Source organism: Fringilla coelebs, assembly GCF_963513975.1.
Source record: "Fringilla coelebs genome assembly, chromosome: 5".
Lineage (NCBI taxonomy): Eukaryota > Metazoa > Chordata > Aves > Passeriformes > Fringillidae > Fringilla > Fringilla coelebs.
In genome coordinates, this window is record NC_140033.1 from 69,972,122 (window position 1) to 69,988,014 (window position 15,893).

Consider the following 15,893-nt stretch of genomic DNA (forward strand, 5'->3'; position numbering starts at 1 on the left):
CCACTTCACTCAAGATCTGCAGGGGAATGTCCCAAGGAACATCATTCCAGAGGCACTCTGCTCTTTATAAAATTGGTGATTTTCTGTTCATGGAAATTTCCCTGTGCTGTGTTTTGCTATGAAATAGATCAGCAGGGTTCACTCTAATCCCAAAGGAAAATGTCTTGCAGTTAAATAATTGGGATCATTGGGCTCTTTGAAAAAATAGGTGCCAAACACTCTTCAGCTGCTGGTGGCCACAGTTCTGATGTCAAGTGGGGAGAGGGACTGGAAGGTGGATTCCTTTTGCTGGCACTCCATCCCAGCATTTCAGCACCTGCCTAAATTAAGTCTGCAGCTGACCAGGCCAATTGCTCAACCATCAGCACTCATTTAAACTCAGTCTTAGCTGGTTTAGAGAAGATGAGACCATGATCACCAAGCAAGCACCTGTAGAACGTGGGATGCAGAATCCCCCCGTGATTTTTATGGCTATATATCACACCAAACTGATATACAGAGATTTATGTATGATTTGAAAGGTTTATACATAATTTGATAGATTCATACACACAGCTAAGAAAGATTCATGTTTCTAGAGAGAGCTTGGACATCCTTTTTACTTTTAAAAATGAAGGATCTCCTGATCTCCAGAGCCATTTTTAAATGTCCCAAAGAGACCCAGGTGTTGAAAGGCCAGTTGATTCAGGAGAGAAAAGAAGAAGCTCCAGAAAGATGTAAAGGAGCAGCACCAGAATTATATTACAGGGAAGGAGGTGTGGAACATTTCGAGAAGGTAGACTCATTGCTTCAGGTATTTGGGTCTGAGAAACTTCAAAAATTCCAGAGTGTTTTGACCAAAAATTCCCCAAATGTATAGCTATTACTTGGATTTATAAAAAAGTCATCCATTAGCATACTAAGAAATCTATTGGGAAATTAGCCATCAAAAAAATAATACATTTAGTAAGCTAGTCCAAAAATAAGGACTGCAATAGTTAAGACCAGTTTAATTTGGAAACCATAAGTTGCAGGCTGTGTATTTTGGTTTCCAAATCCATCATGAATATACTTAACTTCAGTGAGAAGTTAAAAAAGAAAGCAATTTCTAAAATCAGGAGGGCTAAAGAAGTGTGTTACAGTCTAACTCATTTTGATTTTTACTGTCTTCAAACATTTACATCCACAAAGAAATGCTATAGCTTTTCTGGAAGACTTGAAAAATACAGTAAATAGCAAGTAACAAAATTCAGTAATAGACCTTTTAACTACATGGTAGAAACTTGAGGGGTTTTGTTTCAGTTTTGACTGTAAAATGTCTCCAAAATTAATTAAAATTTCAAAGAAATTTTAAAAAATAGAAATGTGTAGTTTTTTAAGGAACAGATATACAGCAGAAATCAGACCTTTTTAAAGGCATCTGTGTTAGGCTATTAGAACTAAATATAATTCTACTACATTATGCACAGATGCTTTGTTTCACATAAGCTTCTGGTCAAAAATTCAGAAATTTGCCATGGATAGCAAATCCTGTGTCACAATGCAGTTGATAATATTTGTTCCTGAAGTCAATAACTTTATAATGGTTATTATTTTAAAGATATCTCATAAGAAGTACTGGTCACAAAGTCACTTCTGAGAGAAAAAAAAACAAATTAGCAAGGATGAAAACAAGAAATTCACATTTCTTTTAAAAGAGGTTACCAGAAACACTAAGCAGAACTACAGAGCTGTTGTTCTTTTGCCAGGAACATTATCCCATCCTCTGGCACTGCAGAATTACTTCGGCTTCCCCAAAATCACTGCTTTTATTAAGCTTTACTGAGCTGCTCTGTATTGGCAAAACCTTTGTAGTAAAATAATTTCCCATCAAAATACACAGCGCTGTAGTGCTGTAATGAAGAGCTGTAGGACAGGCTTTAAGAGGCACGGTACTTTCATCTGAAAAGTCTCCTGAAATTCTTTGAACATTTCCAGGGGATTAATGAGGTATTTTGACAACACGCGAGGAGCGTCTGGTTTTCAAGAAGCCTTATAAGAGGGAAGATTCACATTCTTGAAAATTAAACTGTGTATTTTAAGCCACTAAAAATAACACAATTATTAAAAATTTGGCAGCTCTGGAGAAAAAGATACCAGCAGATATGGGGAAACACATGGAACTACTGAAGAGCGTCAAACTTGAGTACACACATTTCACAGCATTTCAACATGACTTAAACACCAATTTTAACAGCTTAATTGAATGTTTCTTATTAAAAGCTATCACAGATGAGCTAAAGAAGGAACAAGCTAAACTAGCCAGGGTGTGACTAAATCAAAAGCATTATTCTTTGCAAGTTGGGTGGATTAACTGTGCGTGCGTACATCACTCTCCTTATCCCCTTCAACAACTGTTAAGGTGTTTGGAGGTTTTCAAAAACCTCTGGCAATTAGTGGAAAAGAGAGTATTCTTGCCTTTTTTATTTATTTCCAAGACACACTAAATGGTACCATTTATGTAAATTTAGAAGAGCATTCATCGCACACAGCAAAATTAGAACAAGTGAATCGCTGCCCCTACCATTTTTTAAAGCATTTTAAAATATTTTTAGGGCATATTCCTGTATTCCTGCTAACTACTAGTCCCTTTAATGCTTTAATGAATTGCAACAAAGATATTAGTGTATACATAAGGGTTCAGTTCTAAAAAGCTTTAGTGAAGAAAGCAGACCTCTAAAGCCTAACTTCCATAAACACCTCAATATTCCTGAAAAACTCAAGAGCACTTAAATCTTTAAAGGTCTACCCTTATTTAATCAAGCTGGGCAAGAAACATGTTGAGGAGGCATTTTGAAAGAATGTATAACCCATGAAAATATCCACACAGCGTATTTATACACGCATTTAAGCAAGCTGATATCTTGGGTGCTTGCAATACTGCCCGTGACAGGAGAGAGGAATGGGATCTGCTCATCAGCACCAGGCCACAAGACATTTTAAGTCTCTCTAAGCACTCTTACACAATAATTTTTTAAAATAATTATTGCCTTTAGAGTGCGAGCGGTTGTACAGGAAAAAGCTGCTTCCTAAATTCTGCTCTTTTCAAACTCCTCTGAAACTAAATGTTTCACAGAGGCAGCATCTTTGTAATGCTTCTGGTTGAACACTACTTTCTGTGGTCAAGCCTCATTATTTATAAGATCTTCTCCAATATCCAGTTTTAGAGACTTTTTTCTTTCAACCAGTAAGTGGGGAAGAGGAAAAAACCCAACATGTTCTGTCCCTTTCTCAGGAATGGGGATCTACTCATTTTCATAGCTCTTCAGTGGTACTTTTAAAGTCTGCTGTATATTTACAAACAGTATCAGTACTGAGGTGGAGAGGGAAGGGTGGGGGGAGAGGATAGACTTTCTGTCATCCTCTTCCCCATTCTCAATAAGGTTCTAGATCTGTTTAAAGGCAAAAAATTCCACCCCAATATATTAGTTTTGTTAATCCTTTTCTTATGATCTTGCTTGCCTGGCTAGGGAAATTATGCAAAAAGTAATAAAAGTTCTAATTCAATTTCCATGTTAAGAGGTGGATTTGGGGGAAAAAAAAAAAATATATATCTCAGAAACCATATTCTTTGTGTTTACTAAGAGATATGCACTCCAGCATTTAGTGTCATGGAGCTGGAGTTAAAACCAGAAACGGCAAAGATAATTTAGCTGCATGAATGCCTGCTCTTCAGTAAAATGCTGCCAAAATTAAATAGGAATGAAACAGCACTTTGTAGTCATTGGTCGCTCAGCGGGGTTTGCGTAGTTAAAAACCTAAGTGAAAAGGGTGATTGACCTACATTGCAACTAGCTTAGCACAGCTGTACTTTCATATTTCTGCTGCATCCGAGGAAGCTCATTATTTAATACAACTGAGTTACATGTAATTGTGGCTCTTTTATTTCACACTTCTAGGGGCCAGGTATTAATCTCAAACGTGCAGCGGGCGTTACCACGCATCTGGAAACATCCACGGCTGCCCATTTGCAGCAAGGCTAAGGGAAGGGATTGCACACAGTTGCACCTGAAATTAGGAGGCTGCCCAGGGCTAGGAGAACCTCACAAATATACAGAAATGAAACGAGCAGATGGAACAGAAAGCAAATCCCTTGGCACCCCAAAGGCAAACGCTCTGCTGTTTCCCTATTGTTTTGAGCAGAAGCAGCCCAGAACGTGCAACCAAAGCACATTTCACACAACTCATACCTGAGGTTTAAATAAGTAATAACATTCCAGTTAACAACCAGTTTGACATGTTAACAGCCCAAGGGCTGTTAACATAATGACTGGTCATTAATGGCAGTAATGACAGATTTCAAAGGGAATGTTGTGCTTGCAAATGGACACGCTGCCAGTCAGAAGAGAGGACAGAGCAGGATAGGCTGATGCATTAAGATGTCACCGTACAGCTCTAGAGGAAAAGAAGGGGAGAAAAAAAAAAGTTCTTGCATATTTCACTTCCTATAAATGGACTTGAAATATTGGCGTAAACCTAAGTTCCTCAAATTAAGTCTTCACTTCCTAACCCAGGAGTGTATAAGCAGAAGACAGAAGCCTGCAGGGGAATTATCCTCTGCATATCATTTTCGGGGAGTGTGTTATTCCTAGCACTGAGCCCTTTCTTTGCTCGAGTCAGTTCCCATCCTCGTTAACAGAGCGGAGCTCGCTCCTGCCGCGGCCACCCCGGCACCTCGGGAGCCGCTGGAGTGCCGAGCAGGAATCACATTCCAGGGCAGAGCCTCTCACACCCGCAGCCCCTTCCAAGCGCCTAACTTCATTAAAGATTCCTGCCGTTCCCTCAATCCCTCCCGATCCCGAGGAAAAGGGTTTAACGTAGTATAATTAACTAATTTTACCAAAGGAGGCAGCTAAAGCAAAGCAAGTTTTGGAGTTCTGAAGATGTAGAGTGTTCATAAGGAGCTCAAAGTGGGGACCTCAGGGCTCAGCTGCAGCATGAGAGCGTGCATCAGGGCTGAGGGAGGGTGCAGCTTTTTTGGCAGGCATCTCTAAATGAAAGATACTGGAAGTATTTTTGCAAACAGGCAAAGACACAATCGCGCCATTAACGGACTTAAACACGAACGCCAAAGCGCCCAAACTGGCTGCATGATTGCTTGTAGCATCTGTAGAATGCCTGTCTTATTGAAAGGCATAATGAACACTGAGAGACAAGTTAATAAGCAATTTTACTCTTTATAGTATCGTTCAAGCCACATATCCTCTAGAGGGCACCACATAAATTAATAGGAAGCCAGAACAGTTTTATACGCAGCGAAGGATCCCTTTATGGTTAAAAAGAAAAAAAAAAACCTAAGAAGATAGTTTGAAACCATAATCGAACTCTAATGTGATCATTAGTACAATGCAATTTGTTCCTTAAATTCATATCAAGTGGGTTGCTAAATATGAAAGCTTATTTGACTACAAAGCTAGAGAAAATTTAACTAGTCTGTACATTAGCACTAAAAAAATCACTTTTATAGGTTCACTGCATAACTAAGTAGATAAGATGCAATGAGGCAAATGACTATCTGCAATTACCTTAAGTGCATCAGCTTGAAGTTTAGTGTAAATACCAAGTTTAAATCTATGCACTCACAAGTATCACCAAAAAAAAAAAAAATCACAATGAAATAGCTTCATTAAGACTCAATAAATCCAGAGACAAAAATCAGAAACGTCTTAAAACCAGTTATAGGATTTCTCATGCATGCTGGTTTCACGTGCAAAAGTAAAAGGTGTTATGTGTGAAGAAATAAATGAAACGCCAGCCTGAATGCGATCATGACAAACAACTGCAATAAAAAAATCTCCTTTCTCTGAATCACTTAGTATGAGTTTTAACAATCTGTTAGCAAAATATTTACTCCTGTTAAACCCTCAAAGACCAGAGAGCAAGAGCATGTGTGAATGCATCTGTGCTGGGGAAATGCTTTGCTCATATCTTCGCTACCACATCATTTCTGGTTTTGATTTTAAACATTTGATTTCAAAACATTAGATCTGCTGCACTAGCACTGGGGAGATTCAGTAAGCTCAAAGTCTCCAGTAAATTTGGAACTCAGATGAAACAGCCATAGCAGTTCTCTCGCTCCTGCAGGCATTTGTTGTATAAAGATTATTAAAACGGGTTTTAAAAATTGGGATGTTACTTCCCCGCACCAAAACCTTTTTCAAACCCTCTCTACACCCATTCACCTAAAGACCACAAGCGACCTAAGTTCATGTACAACAATTCCCTTCTGTTCCATCAGCTTTTAAACGCGAGGTTTTGTTACCTACTACTTTGGCAGCTTTAACACATCGGGTTTAAGATGCAGCCTCTATGCTGAGTTCCCAGCCCTCTATCTTGGGTTCAGTTCAGAGCTTTAATGGGTAGCAGAATACTTTTACCATTAAGTCTAAGCCCATCTGAAGAACCTGATCTGCCTTTCAGCCCCAGCTCAACAAATGCACAGTGCGCTTGTGAAGGTTTTTGTTCCACTCTTTTTTCCTAGAGGTGGTTAGGTGGAGAGCCAGAGTACTGATAGTTGTCAGTGCTTAAGTCCTGATTCCTGTTCCTTCCTCCTCATGGTGTACAACTTGGGAACTGATCAGTGTGTGGGAACCTCCTATTTGGAACCTGTACTTAAGTGGAACGTGGAAGTTAACGCATTCAAAAAGGATTTTAATTTTTCCCTAATGTATTAGCAACTTCTATGTCCCTTTAAAAGGAAAAGCGTTCACTAAAGGGACAGGGGAAATATTCCCAGAAGTTCACCTTAGCCTGGAGCAGCTAGTCTCATGAGACCCCCTCCACAGGGAATGGAGGAAAGGTGTTCCTGTAGGGAAGGGGTGCTCAGAATCACCCCAGAGGAGCCTTTTCTCTCTATTTACTATTGAGAGCCCAGGGACACTGAACTTCCCAGTTAAACTCCACTCCTGCAAAGCAGCCCTACTGACACACAATGTGTAGATAAACTACCCTGGTGCTGCTCAGCAGTACTTTGCTACGAGTTCTTCCTCAAATTCTTCTGAGAATGTAGGTCCACAAGCAAACAAGAAGCGAGAAAAGGAGGTGCTGATTTGCTACCTCTAGCAAGTGGCCACAGGTAAGCCAGCATCCCACCTGAGCTGAAACCAGGAGCAGAGTGGATTGGGCTCATGGTTATTGAAAATGGGGAATTCAGTTGGCTATCCTGGCCCAGCTTCCAACAGCTGAGTGCCAACCTTCCTAACACTAGAGTGCCGCAAACGAAATCCCTTGGCAAACTAAGAGGACAAAAGCAAAGGCGTGTGAAACCTTCCTCACCTGCAGGGTTCCAGCCCTGCCCTGAAGCTGGGTGAAAACCACAGGGCTGGTTTCAGGCCCACCACCGTGATGCCAGGAGGAGGAGGAGGAGGAGACCACCACCTCCCCAGGAGCAGGGTGCTGTGGGGAGCAGGGGGGAATTACTCTCCTCTCCACCAGCATCAGCATCATAAATCTGGCAGTCACCTCCACGACCTGCTCGTGTGTGTTTTTTGACTCAGATTTTAGTTCAATCTCCATCTCTCAGTATTTGTTTCCTCATCTCCCCCAGTACTCAGCCTTGCAGCCCTGCCTGTGCGAGAGCAGCTCTGTCGGAAGGGCTGAACAGGATTCCCGAGCTTGCCAGCGAACGGAAGGAGGCCGTGACCTACCTCAGATAGTCTCTGCGACAAAGGATAAGGTTGGCTTTGGTGTACAAGGTAGAGCCCACCTCCCCCAGGCGACAGTCACAGCAGGCACATTTCAGGCAGTCCTCATGCCAATATTTGTCCAGGGCCTTTAGAAGATATCGGTCTTTAATCTTACGGTTGCAGCCAGCACAACCTTTCGGCTTGGTGTCTGGCTGGACTGAGAGCATTTGTATACCTGAAATACAGTAAGACAAGAGAAGACTGAAAATAGATATTCTCTCAAGTAAAAAAAAAACTCTTGCCCTTTTCTTCCTCCACCTCGCTGCTCCCCCCTGCCCCCCGCGCCCAGTTCATTTAAAAGTCAATTTGTAGGTGGGATAAAATAACCCAGTCAGACCACAGCGAGCTGAAAACAGGGCTAAGATAAATTTGAGAGCAGAAACTTCCACTGCTCTAAGTTCCACAGCTTCTCTTTAACGCCTCATTTACCTGGTCTCTTTGCTGAAAAGAAATAAGATTTAAAAAAAAAAATAACATGAAATATTAAAACAGTCCAGTTGGAAAGTCGTCCAATTTCAGCCACAGTGTCCAATATTTAGCAACAAAAAATTTAAATAAACAGGACATCTCCAGTATTTAGCAACCCAAAATTTAAATAAACAGGATACCTATGGCAAACATACTTAAATCCACATATTCGGAGTTACTTGCATTATCTTTATAAAATATAAAAGAATATTAAAGAAGAAAAGACTGGAGCTTTTAGGGACACGGTGAAAGACTTTCTGAGATTTGACATAGAAATGTTGATGCTGTTTCTTAATATTTTAGTTCATTTTAGACACATTAATGAAGCAACAAGATTTCCAAAGACTGCGGTAGCAGCAACGCCAGTCACAACCTGCAGTGGAAGGACTTCCTGAAAAATCTGACTTAAAATCATCTGTACAAGGTCAGAGAGGTTCTAGTTTGTCAAGAAAAACAAAATAAAAATGCTGCCCCGCTTTCCAATCCCAGTTTTAGCCAACAGCTACTTCAGGACAAGGAGTACAGTAGTGTCCATTAAGTACATATACACCTTTTGATGTAATAGCTGAGAGCATTTAAAAAACCATTCAAACTCCTGAAACACTGTTTAATGGACAGAACCAGCGAAAAGGGGAACACAGCTGAGTGATGTTACTCAGAGCAACACAGCCAGCTTCCAGGGATCCATTCAAAAATCAATTGCCCTCAGCTTTACAGTAAATGGGGAGAGGTCACTGCCCCAAAGTGCTCACAGGCTGGTCTCTCTGCTTAGCTGCATGAACTGCCACCCCAGTGCACTCTGACTAATTCTCTCTCAGTTACCTCTTAGGATAAGTCAAATGACAGCCCTGTGGATGTTTTGGTGGACATCAAACAGGGATGGGAGAGAAGGAAGAACCGACACACTGTTCAGCAGGGGTTACCTCACTGTTTTAAAGCCAGTGATGTAACTTCAAAAAGATGCCACTCACTAGAGCCTGTCTGAATAGTGCAGTGAGAATTTGTCAAGATTGGGGAACGAATGTTGCCAACAAGCAAATCTTACTTCAACATTTGAGGTTTAGAACCCTGTTATTATCATCCAGAGACTGGGAAAGGTCAAATAGAGTCTCATAGCAAAGAGGAGCAAATTCAAGGGTCCCTCACCACGAAGGCTCTGCTACCTGGAGTCAAAAAATCTTGGCAGTGTCAGCTCTATCAGCAGACCTTGGCTGTGGTTGTGACACACCACCACAGACAGGCAGGGTCAGAAAGTTGAACACAGATGAGTTGGGGGTTGTTTGGTTTGTTTCATGTTTGCTTTTTTGAAATCCTTCGTAGGAAAAGCAGTGTAACCTTTGAAGCAATGGTAGAGTGTGCCTTTATGGATGTTAGGGCTGCAAAAACAACGGGCTGAGGCATCCCTGGGAGCCCCACACAGGTGTGTGTAGAACACATGGGATTCACGTGGAGTGCAGGGACTGCACGGCCAGTTAAGGGACTTTCCCAAGCTCAGCTCCTGAGTCCCACCTGCAAAGCTGATTGCTGAATTAGAAATAGTAATTCTTATTGCAGCCCCGCTCCTCTCTTTGCCATGCAGCCTATCACACACCTTGGGGTGATACATTTATCTGGTGGAGGAGCTGTTCAGGGGTGTGCAGGCAGTTCTGCTAGCAGACACCCCAAAGTACCCCAGCAGTGCTGCTGAGCAGCATCTAAATCTCATGAACAAAGTGTAAGGTCTGTATTTTTCTATCAACCAGTATAAAAATTGTCAGTGCTGTCCCTCCCATCACTCCCCAGTGGATGCTCATAGCTCCTCACCACGTAGAGACTCCTAAGATCTGTCTCTCATTCCCAAGGGGGAGGATGAGATCCAGTGACCTGCGCTGGGCTCCACAGTCTGTGGCAGATCTGGGAATGAACACACACATTTCCTCTTGAGAAAGCACCATAAGACAAAGGCTGAGCCTTTACAGCATCTTCAACCGCTGACTCCCCTGAATCCAGGGTACACCCATGAAACAGCAAAGTAGCATGGCTACAAATAAATGACTCAAAAGAGTGAAAATATTTGAGGTTTTTGGTAAGGAACCTACACCAGACTGTAAAGAGAACTCCTGCTGAAATTCTAATAACATCTCTTGGTCAAAAAGCCTTAATCTGTAATGTTGCTTATCACAGTGGAGTGCAAATATCCACCAGGTGCCAACAACAGGCTTATCCCCAGACCCTCTTTTTGGCCATGTAGAGCACAAATGCATAAAATCAGCCACAATTCATATAAACTTCTTGTAACTCGGTTTTAAAAAAAAAAAAAAAAGTTTAGAAGCATGAAGGGCTGTTCTAGGACTTTAATCTTTAGCTCGAGGGAAACCAGAATAAACTAGGAGCTAACACAGTTAAAGGCTTTAACGAAAAAAATCTTAATGTAAAAATTTCATCGCCTGATAAGGAAGCGGGTTAGAGAGTGGAGGCTGACAGTCCCTGATCCAGGCTGATCTACTGTCCTGAGCTGTCTGAAGGGAACAAGATGCCACAGAAACACAGCCAAACAAGTGAATGTCTGAGCAGATTGCAGTAATCAAGCCTGATAATTCCCGAGGTATATGCTGCAAACACGAGGTTATTGTATTACAAATAAAACTGCAGCTTGCACATAGCCTGCACAGCTTTTGAGATGCTCCCTGCATGAGGAAAGCAGGCAGAGCCCTGTCATTCACACTGGTGAGCCCAAAACCTTCTTGTAGGGACAATTGCAAAGGGGCAAACACCCCATGGAAGGAGTGTTTGCAGCCCTGCATGTGTGTTTTCCTGAGGCAGAGAGAGAAGGTGGTGCTGACACCCCACTGGCAGCATCCTCAGCTTAGGGATTCTGTCTGCTGCAGCTTTTGGAGGGAAGGGATGCTTTTCTCCTCTGACAGAGCCGATCTCACTTTACATGCAATGAAGCTGGTTCTATTTTATTATTTCAATTTCCCCAAACTACTGCTTCATTGTAAGAAAAGAAAGAACTTATGCTTTTTTGATAGTTCTAAACAAAGTCAAGAAGTGTTTGACATATCTCTGAATTTGAAAATGTCCTTTTCTTCACACGCCCTGTTTAAATCCCTTGGTTTTGACACCAGAATATTTTATTGCTTTTTCCCCCTCTATTTGTATGAGCCACCCTAATGCAGATCACCCCACAGACAATCTCTCTCTCCTTTAACATTCCCATAAGGTCTCCCTCCGATGCAGTTGCACTTTTCAGATACATGCTTGTGTATTTTTAGCTCTCCCTTAATTTGGCAATAAGAATACCTTGCAGCTCACTGTCAGCCAGCTTTTCACAGGCTGCAGTTTAAGTACTCATTTATTCCCTAGGACATGGGAAGGGCCTTTTCAGAGGCTGACAGCACCCACAAACCCATCCAAACTGCTCACTGCTGAAATATCAGGTGGCAGTGCACAGCACTGCCTTCCTCTCCCCCTCCCCCAGGAAAGCAGAGCTTATGGAGCACTTTCAAAACATCATACAATTCCCTAAGTGCTACACCCAGGCTGTGGAGAAAAAAAAAAAAGAAAGAAAAATCAAACCCAGCTTTCCCTTCAGTTCTGCAGAGTTCTACCCATGCTCTGCATCACAGAGCAGATCTGTTCTCAGAACTGAGGAATTTCAGTGCCTAGTCTGTCACTGTCAAACAAACCCTTTTTATTTCACCCCAATATGCTTTCAAGGGCTTCCTCTATCCTTCCCTCTGCTCCCTCCCTTCCTCCACCCCCAGTCCCCAGGATACTGCACATAAACTGCAGAGCTGAGGCAGGAATAAGACTTCTTCATCACCATTCACCCCCTTTAGGATTTTTGAAGGGAGAACTTAAAAACCAGACTTGCAGGCTTTCAGATTTCTCTCAATCTCCCCAAATAAGTTCAATGCAACCGACTCCCCTCCCTGTTTATTGTTATTATGGTGTGATGAAACACTGTCAACTGATTTGTGACTATGATTTCAGGATAAAGAGGGATGGTTGCTGGAAAAAGCTAAATTAGGCTCCCGGGGAAGGCAGAGAAGCAAAAATCCATCTCACTCAAATCATCACCCTTCTCAAAAATCAAGGGGAATGAGGATTTGATGTAATGAACTATATTGTGTTAGTGATTTAGAAGCATCTGTAAGTGGGATTAGTCCCTGATGGTGCTGAGCATGGCATGAGACACTCAGAACTCAGTTCTTGTTTGTGGTACAGGCAGTCCTTGGGAGGAAGAGTTGTATTATGCACTGGATCTCTGACAAACTTTTAAAGACCACTCTTGCCCCCTTTTTCAGAAGCATGCACACAGTTCCACCAAAGACAGCAGCACCAACAGCACAAAAGGGCAAATTGCCTCTGCTAAGGAAAAAAAAACCCTGAAAAATCAGTTTGGAGCAAAATAAGTATTGGGTGCATCAGCCTTTAAAAGCAAACTGACAGACAACATGCAGTCAACAGGAGAGTTAGGGGTCCAGGAAGAGATAAAAACAATACTTTTCTGGTGCTTTCCCACTTTGTAGCTTCATCCTAAAAGCATTCAGAGCTCCAGTAATTCAGGGCAGCAAACGCAGACTCGTAAAAAAAAAAAAAGTTGAGGTTTCAGAAGCTAAGAAACATTTCAGAACTCATATGTAGCACATCAGGAGTCGTAACTAGTTTTAGATTGGCATGTAAATTGTTCTGTGGAAAATTCTTATTGCCTCCGAGACCCTGCTATTCTGAGTTATTTGACAGTTTAAGGGAAATCATAATTAAAAAAAGAGACATAAATAATAGCCTGTGCAGTGTGGTGCACAGAAATAAGTGGAACCATTTCATTTAAACTCTGGTGAGCTTTTAATTGCCTGGATTGCATTGTGAACCAGCCTAACGGTTGATTGCCTCCATTATGCTCTCTTGTTCTGTGCCATTCATCCGCACAGGCTCAGCTTCTGTAGTTAACACAACAAAGTAACCGCAACTCCATAACACTCGGGGTTTTTTTAAAAATAAAAGTAAGGATTTCAGCACTCTGAATATAGCCTCTCCTGTATACTTTTGAGTTAATTTTCCATGGTATATAACTAGACTTCACCTCCTGCCCCTTCTTCTACAGAGGAATCTAGGGGTTTTTTCTTTATTATTTTTGATTTTTTTTTTTCTTTCTAAATAAAGGATATGGGTTGGGAAGGAGGGGATGAAAAAAAAAAAAGGGAAAAGAGAAGAGGCTAGGCAAAAAATAAAAATGGGAATGCAGTCCCACAGCTGGGAGCAGTGATACAGATTAAAAGAATTTGGCCAACATGGCTAGTCGATTGCCAAGAGACACCAAACAAAAGATTTCTCTTCTTCTTTCCCCTTCTCTTTTTGAAAGCTAGATTGGGCCTAAAAGCTTGTTTCTCTCTGTTCACTGGCCCAGAGCATCCCTGCAGGCTGTAGCCCCCTAAGGGACAACACAGCAAATAGATGTACCCAGATCTCAGGGACTGGAGCTGCTGAGCTATGTTCCTACCCCTGGCGTGTCCCCCCCATCTCTCTCCCCCCACCACTCTCCCCCCCCCTCCTTTTTTAGAGCAGTGGTGCTGGGAACCAATTTGATTCCCTTTTTCTCCAATGCAGCTGCAAGGCTCAGAGATACTGACATTTTTCCACTCTTATCAGTTTAATTACAGTTACCATGGCAGCAAAGTGCTAGTGCTTGGCAAAGGCCAACAAGAGATTTGCAAGACTGAGTTCAATTTTGATGCAGCTCACATGCAAAATAAAGAAAAAAAAAAATAAATAAGAAACATATACTCCACAACAAAGAATCCCTTTTCGGAGTTAGACGCTCAAGCCTTTTATGCCAATTCCTTTCCGAGCAGCGCAAGGATGGGGAGAGGGAGGTGTCGGGGACGGCACGTCGCGATGTTTGCTGCACCGAGCGAAAGGAATCGCTTTAAAGAGCGGTCCTACAGAGCTGTCCTATTCGGAAGCGGTATTTGGGCTCTGCTCGGAGCACACGCCGGCACAGCCGCTGGCAGCGCGGTGAGGATGGAGGAAGAGGAAGGAGGAACCCCCCCGCCTCCCCCCGGAGCGCACCGCTGCGCGCCAGCGCCGGCCACCGCCGCCTTACCAAAACTTTTCTCCTTTTTCTGCATGAGTTGATTTACGGGCGCCTGGAGAGCTCCTTCTCATTGAAGCACCAAATCCCGGCAAAAGTAGCAAGCGCTTCCTCGGCTCGGGTCAAGTGAGCGGGAGCGCGGCGCGCCGCAGCGGGGGCGGGGGGCGGCGGGGCCGGGGATGTGGATGAGGATGAGGATGGATGGGGGGACGGCACACCCCGAGCCGCCGGCCCCGCGCGGCGGTGGCGAGCGACAAAGCCACATGCTGCCCTAACTCTGCCGTAAGCCTATAATCCCAGCGGTCTCTTAGCTTTGTTGTAACAAATGGGTTTGATTAAACTGTCACATGCGGCGTTAGCATACCGTATCGCGCTCGCTGGGAAGGGAGAAGCGGGGGGAGAAGAGGAAAAAAACCCAAAAAATAAAAAACAAAACCAAAAAAAAAAAAAGAGGAGAAAAGAGAAATGCTGGCAGACAGAACTAGCGCTGCCCATCGCCAGCCTGGCTGCCCTTCCCTCTGGCCGCTCCGGGAGAGGGAGGACGCGGGAGCCCGGACCCCGCAGCCGGAGCGCGTCCCTGCCGCCCCCCGGGCTCCCCGCCCCGCTCCTGCCTCCGCTCTGCCCAAAGGGTTAACCCTGCACCGAACCAGTTGCAAATTAAAGTGCTGTACGGGGAGGCTTGTGGATTAAAGCCGGGGAGTGGGAAATTAACCGACTCCCTTGGTAATTGAGAGCATGTTTCGAGAAGCTCTGGAAGAAGCAAGAATAATAATAACAATAATAACGGGGAGGGGGGCAGCGGCGGGGCTGCAATTCATTGTTAACTTTGACTGCTATTTCTCGAGACGTACAGTCGGAGGGGTTTTGCTCAGCATCCTCTGCTTGCATGTATTTCATGTCTCATCATAAAAATAATGAAGCCTCACATGATTTAAACAAAACAGTCTCAGCAGAGCTGCAGCTCGAGTGAAAGTTGCAGTGCAGAGATGTGTGTGTGTGTATTGCAGCCCCGGCTTATGACTCAGAGAGGGAGAGAGAGAGAGAGAGAAGGAGAGAGAGAGAGAGAGTGATGCAGGCACACATACACAAATGACCCAAAGCTTATGTACACAGTTGCCTCACTTACCTTCTCAATTAAGCGATACAGGGGAGGCAGTTCAATAAGCACAGTGGCTGCTTTGTAGCTCTTCTCCTTGGAAAAGGTCAAAAAGAAGCATTGTTTGGGGAAAAAAATAAAGAGGGGGTGGGAGAGATGGGGAGGGAGATCGCTATTCTTTAAGTTTAAAATAATGAGGTCCTCAAGGATCCGCCAAGTAATTGTGTTGACCGCATCCGAGCTACAGGTGTCCTCCTTTTAGTATCTTGCAGTCCAAGGCTGTCTGTCTCCGTCCTGGCTGAAGACAACTTACCTAAAGCAGCGTGTGAGGAGCCGAGTTGAATGAAGTCAGGGCTTTATCAGCTGCAAAATGCAATCCCTTACCAGCCAGACATAATACAGCAAAAGAAAAGGTCACTCAGTTATTACTGAGCCAGCAGAGCCCAGGCAGCTCTTGTGGAAGACCACAGAGAAGCAGCTCCCTTCCGATTTAAGGCTATTTACCTCTCTCCCCCTCCACCCACCCACCCACCCTTCCTCTCCCCCCTCC

At 43.3% G+C, this 15,893-nt stretch overlaps 1 protein-coding gene across 1 annotated transcript in view; it reads right to left on the reverse strand.

The window, feature by feature from the left end:
• LMO3 (LIM domain only 3) overlaps window positions 1–14,284 on the reverse strand; it is a gene marked incomplete at its 5' end in the record, with an annotated part of 54,000 nt that extends 39,716 nt beyond the window's left edge. The window contains 2 exons of the mRNA XM_084206659.1: window positions 7,665–7,878; window positions 14,260–14,284. Of these exons, the coding sequence (XP_084062785.1) occupies window positions 7,665–7,878; window positions 14,260–14,284 (239 nt within the window). The remainder of the gene's footprint in view (window positions 1–7,664; window positions 7,879–14,259) is intronic.
• Window positions 14,285–15,893: the final 1,609 nt, after the last annotated feature.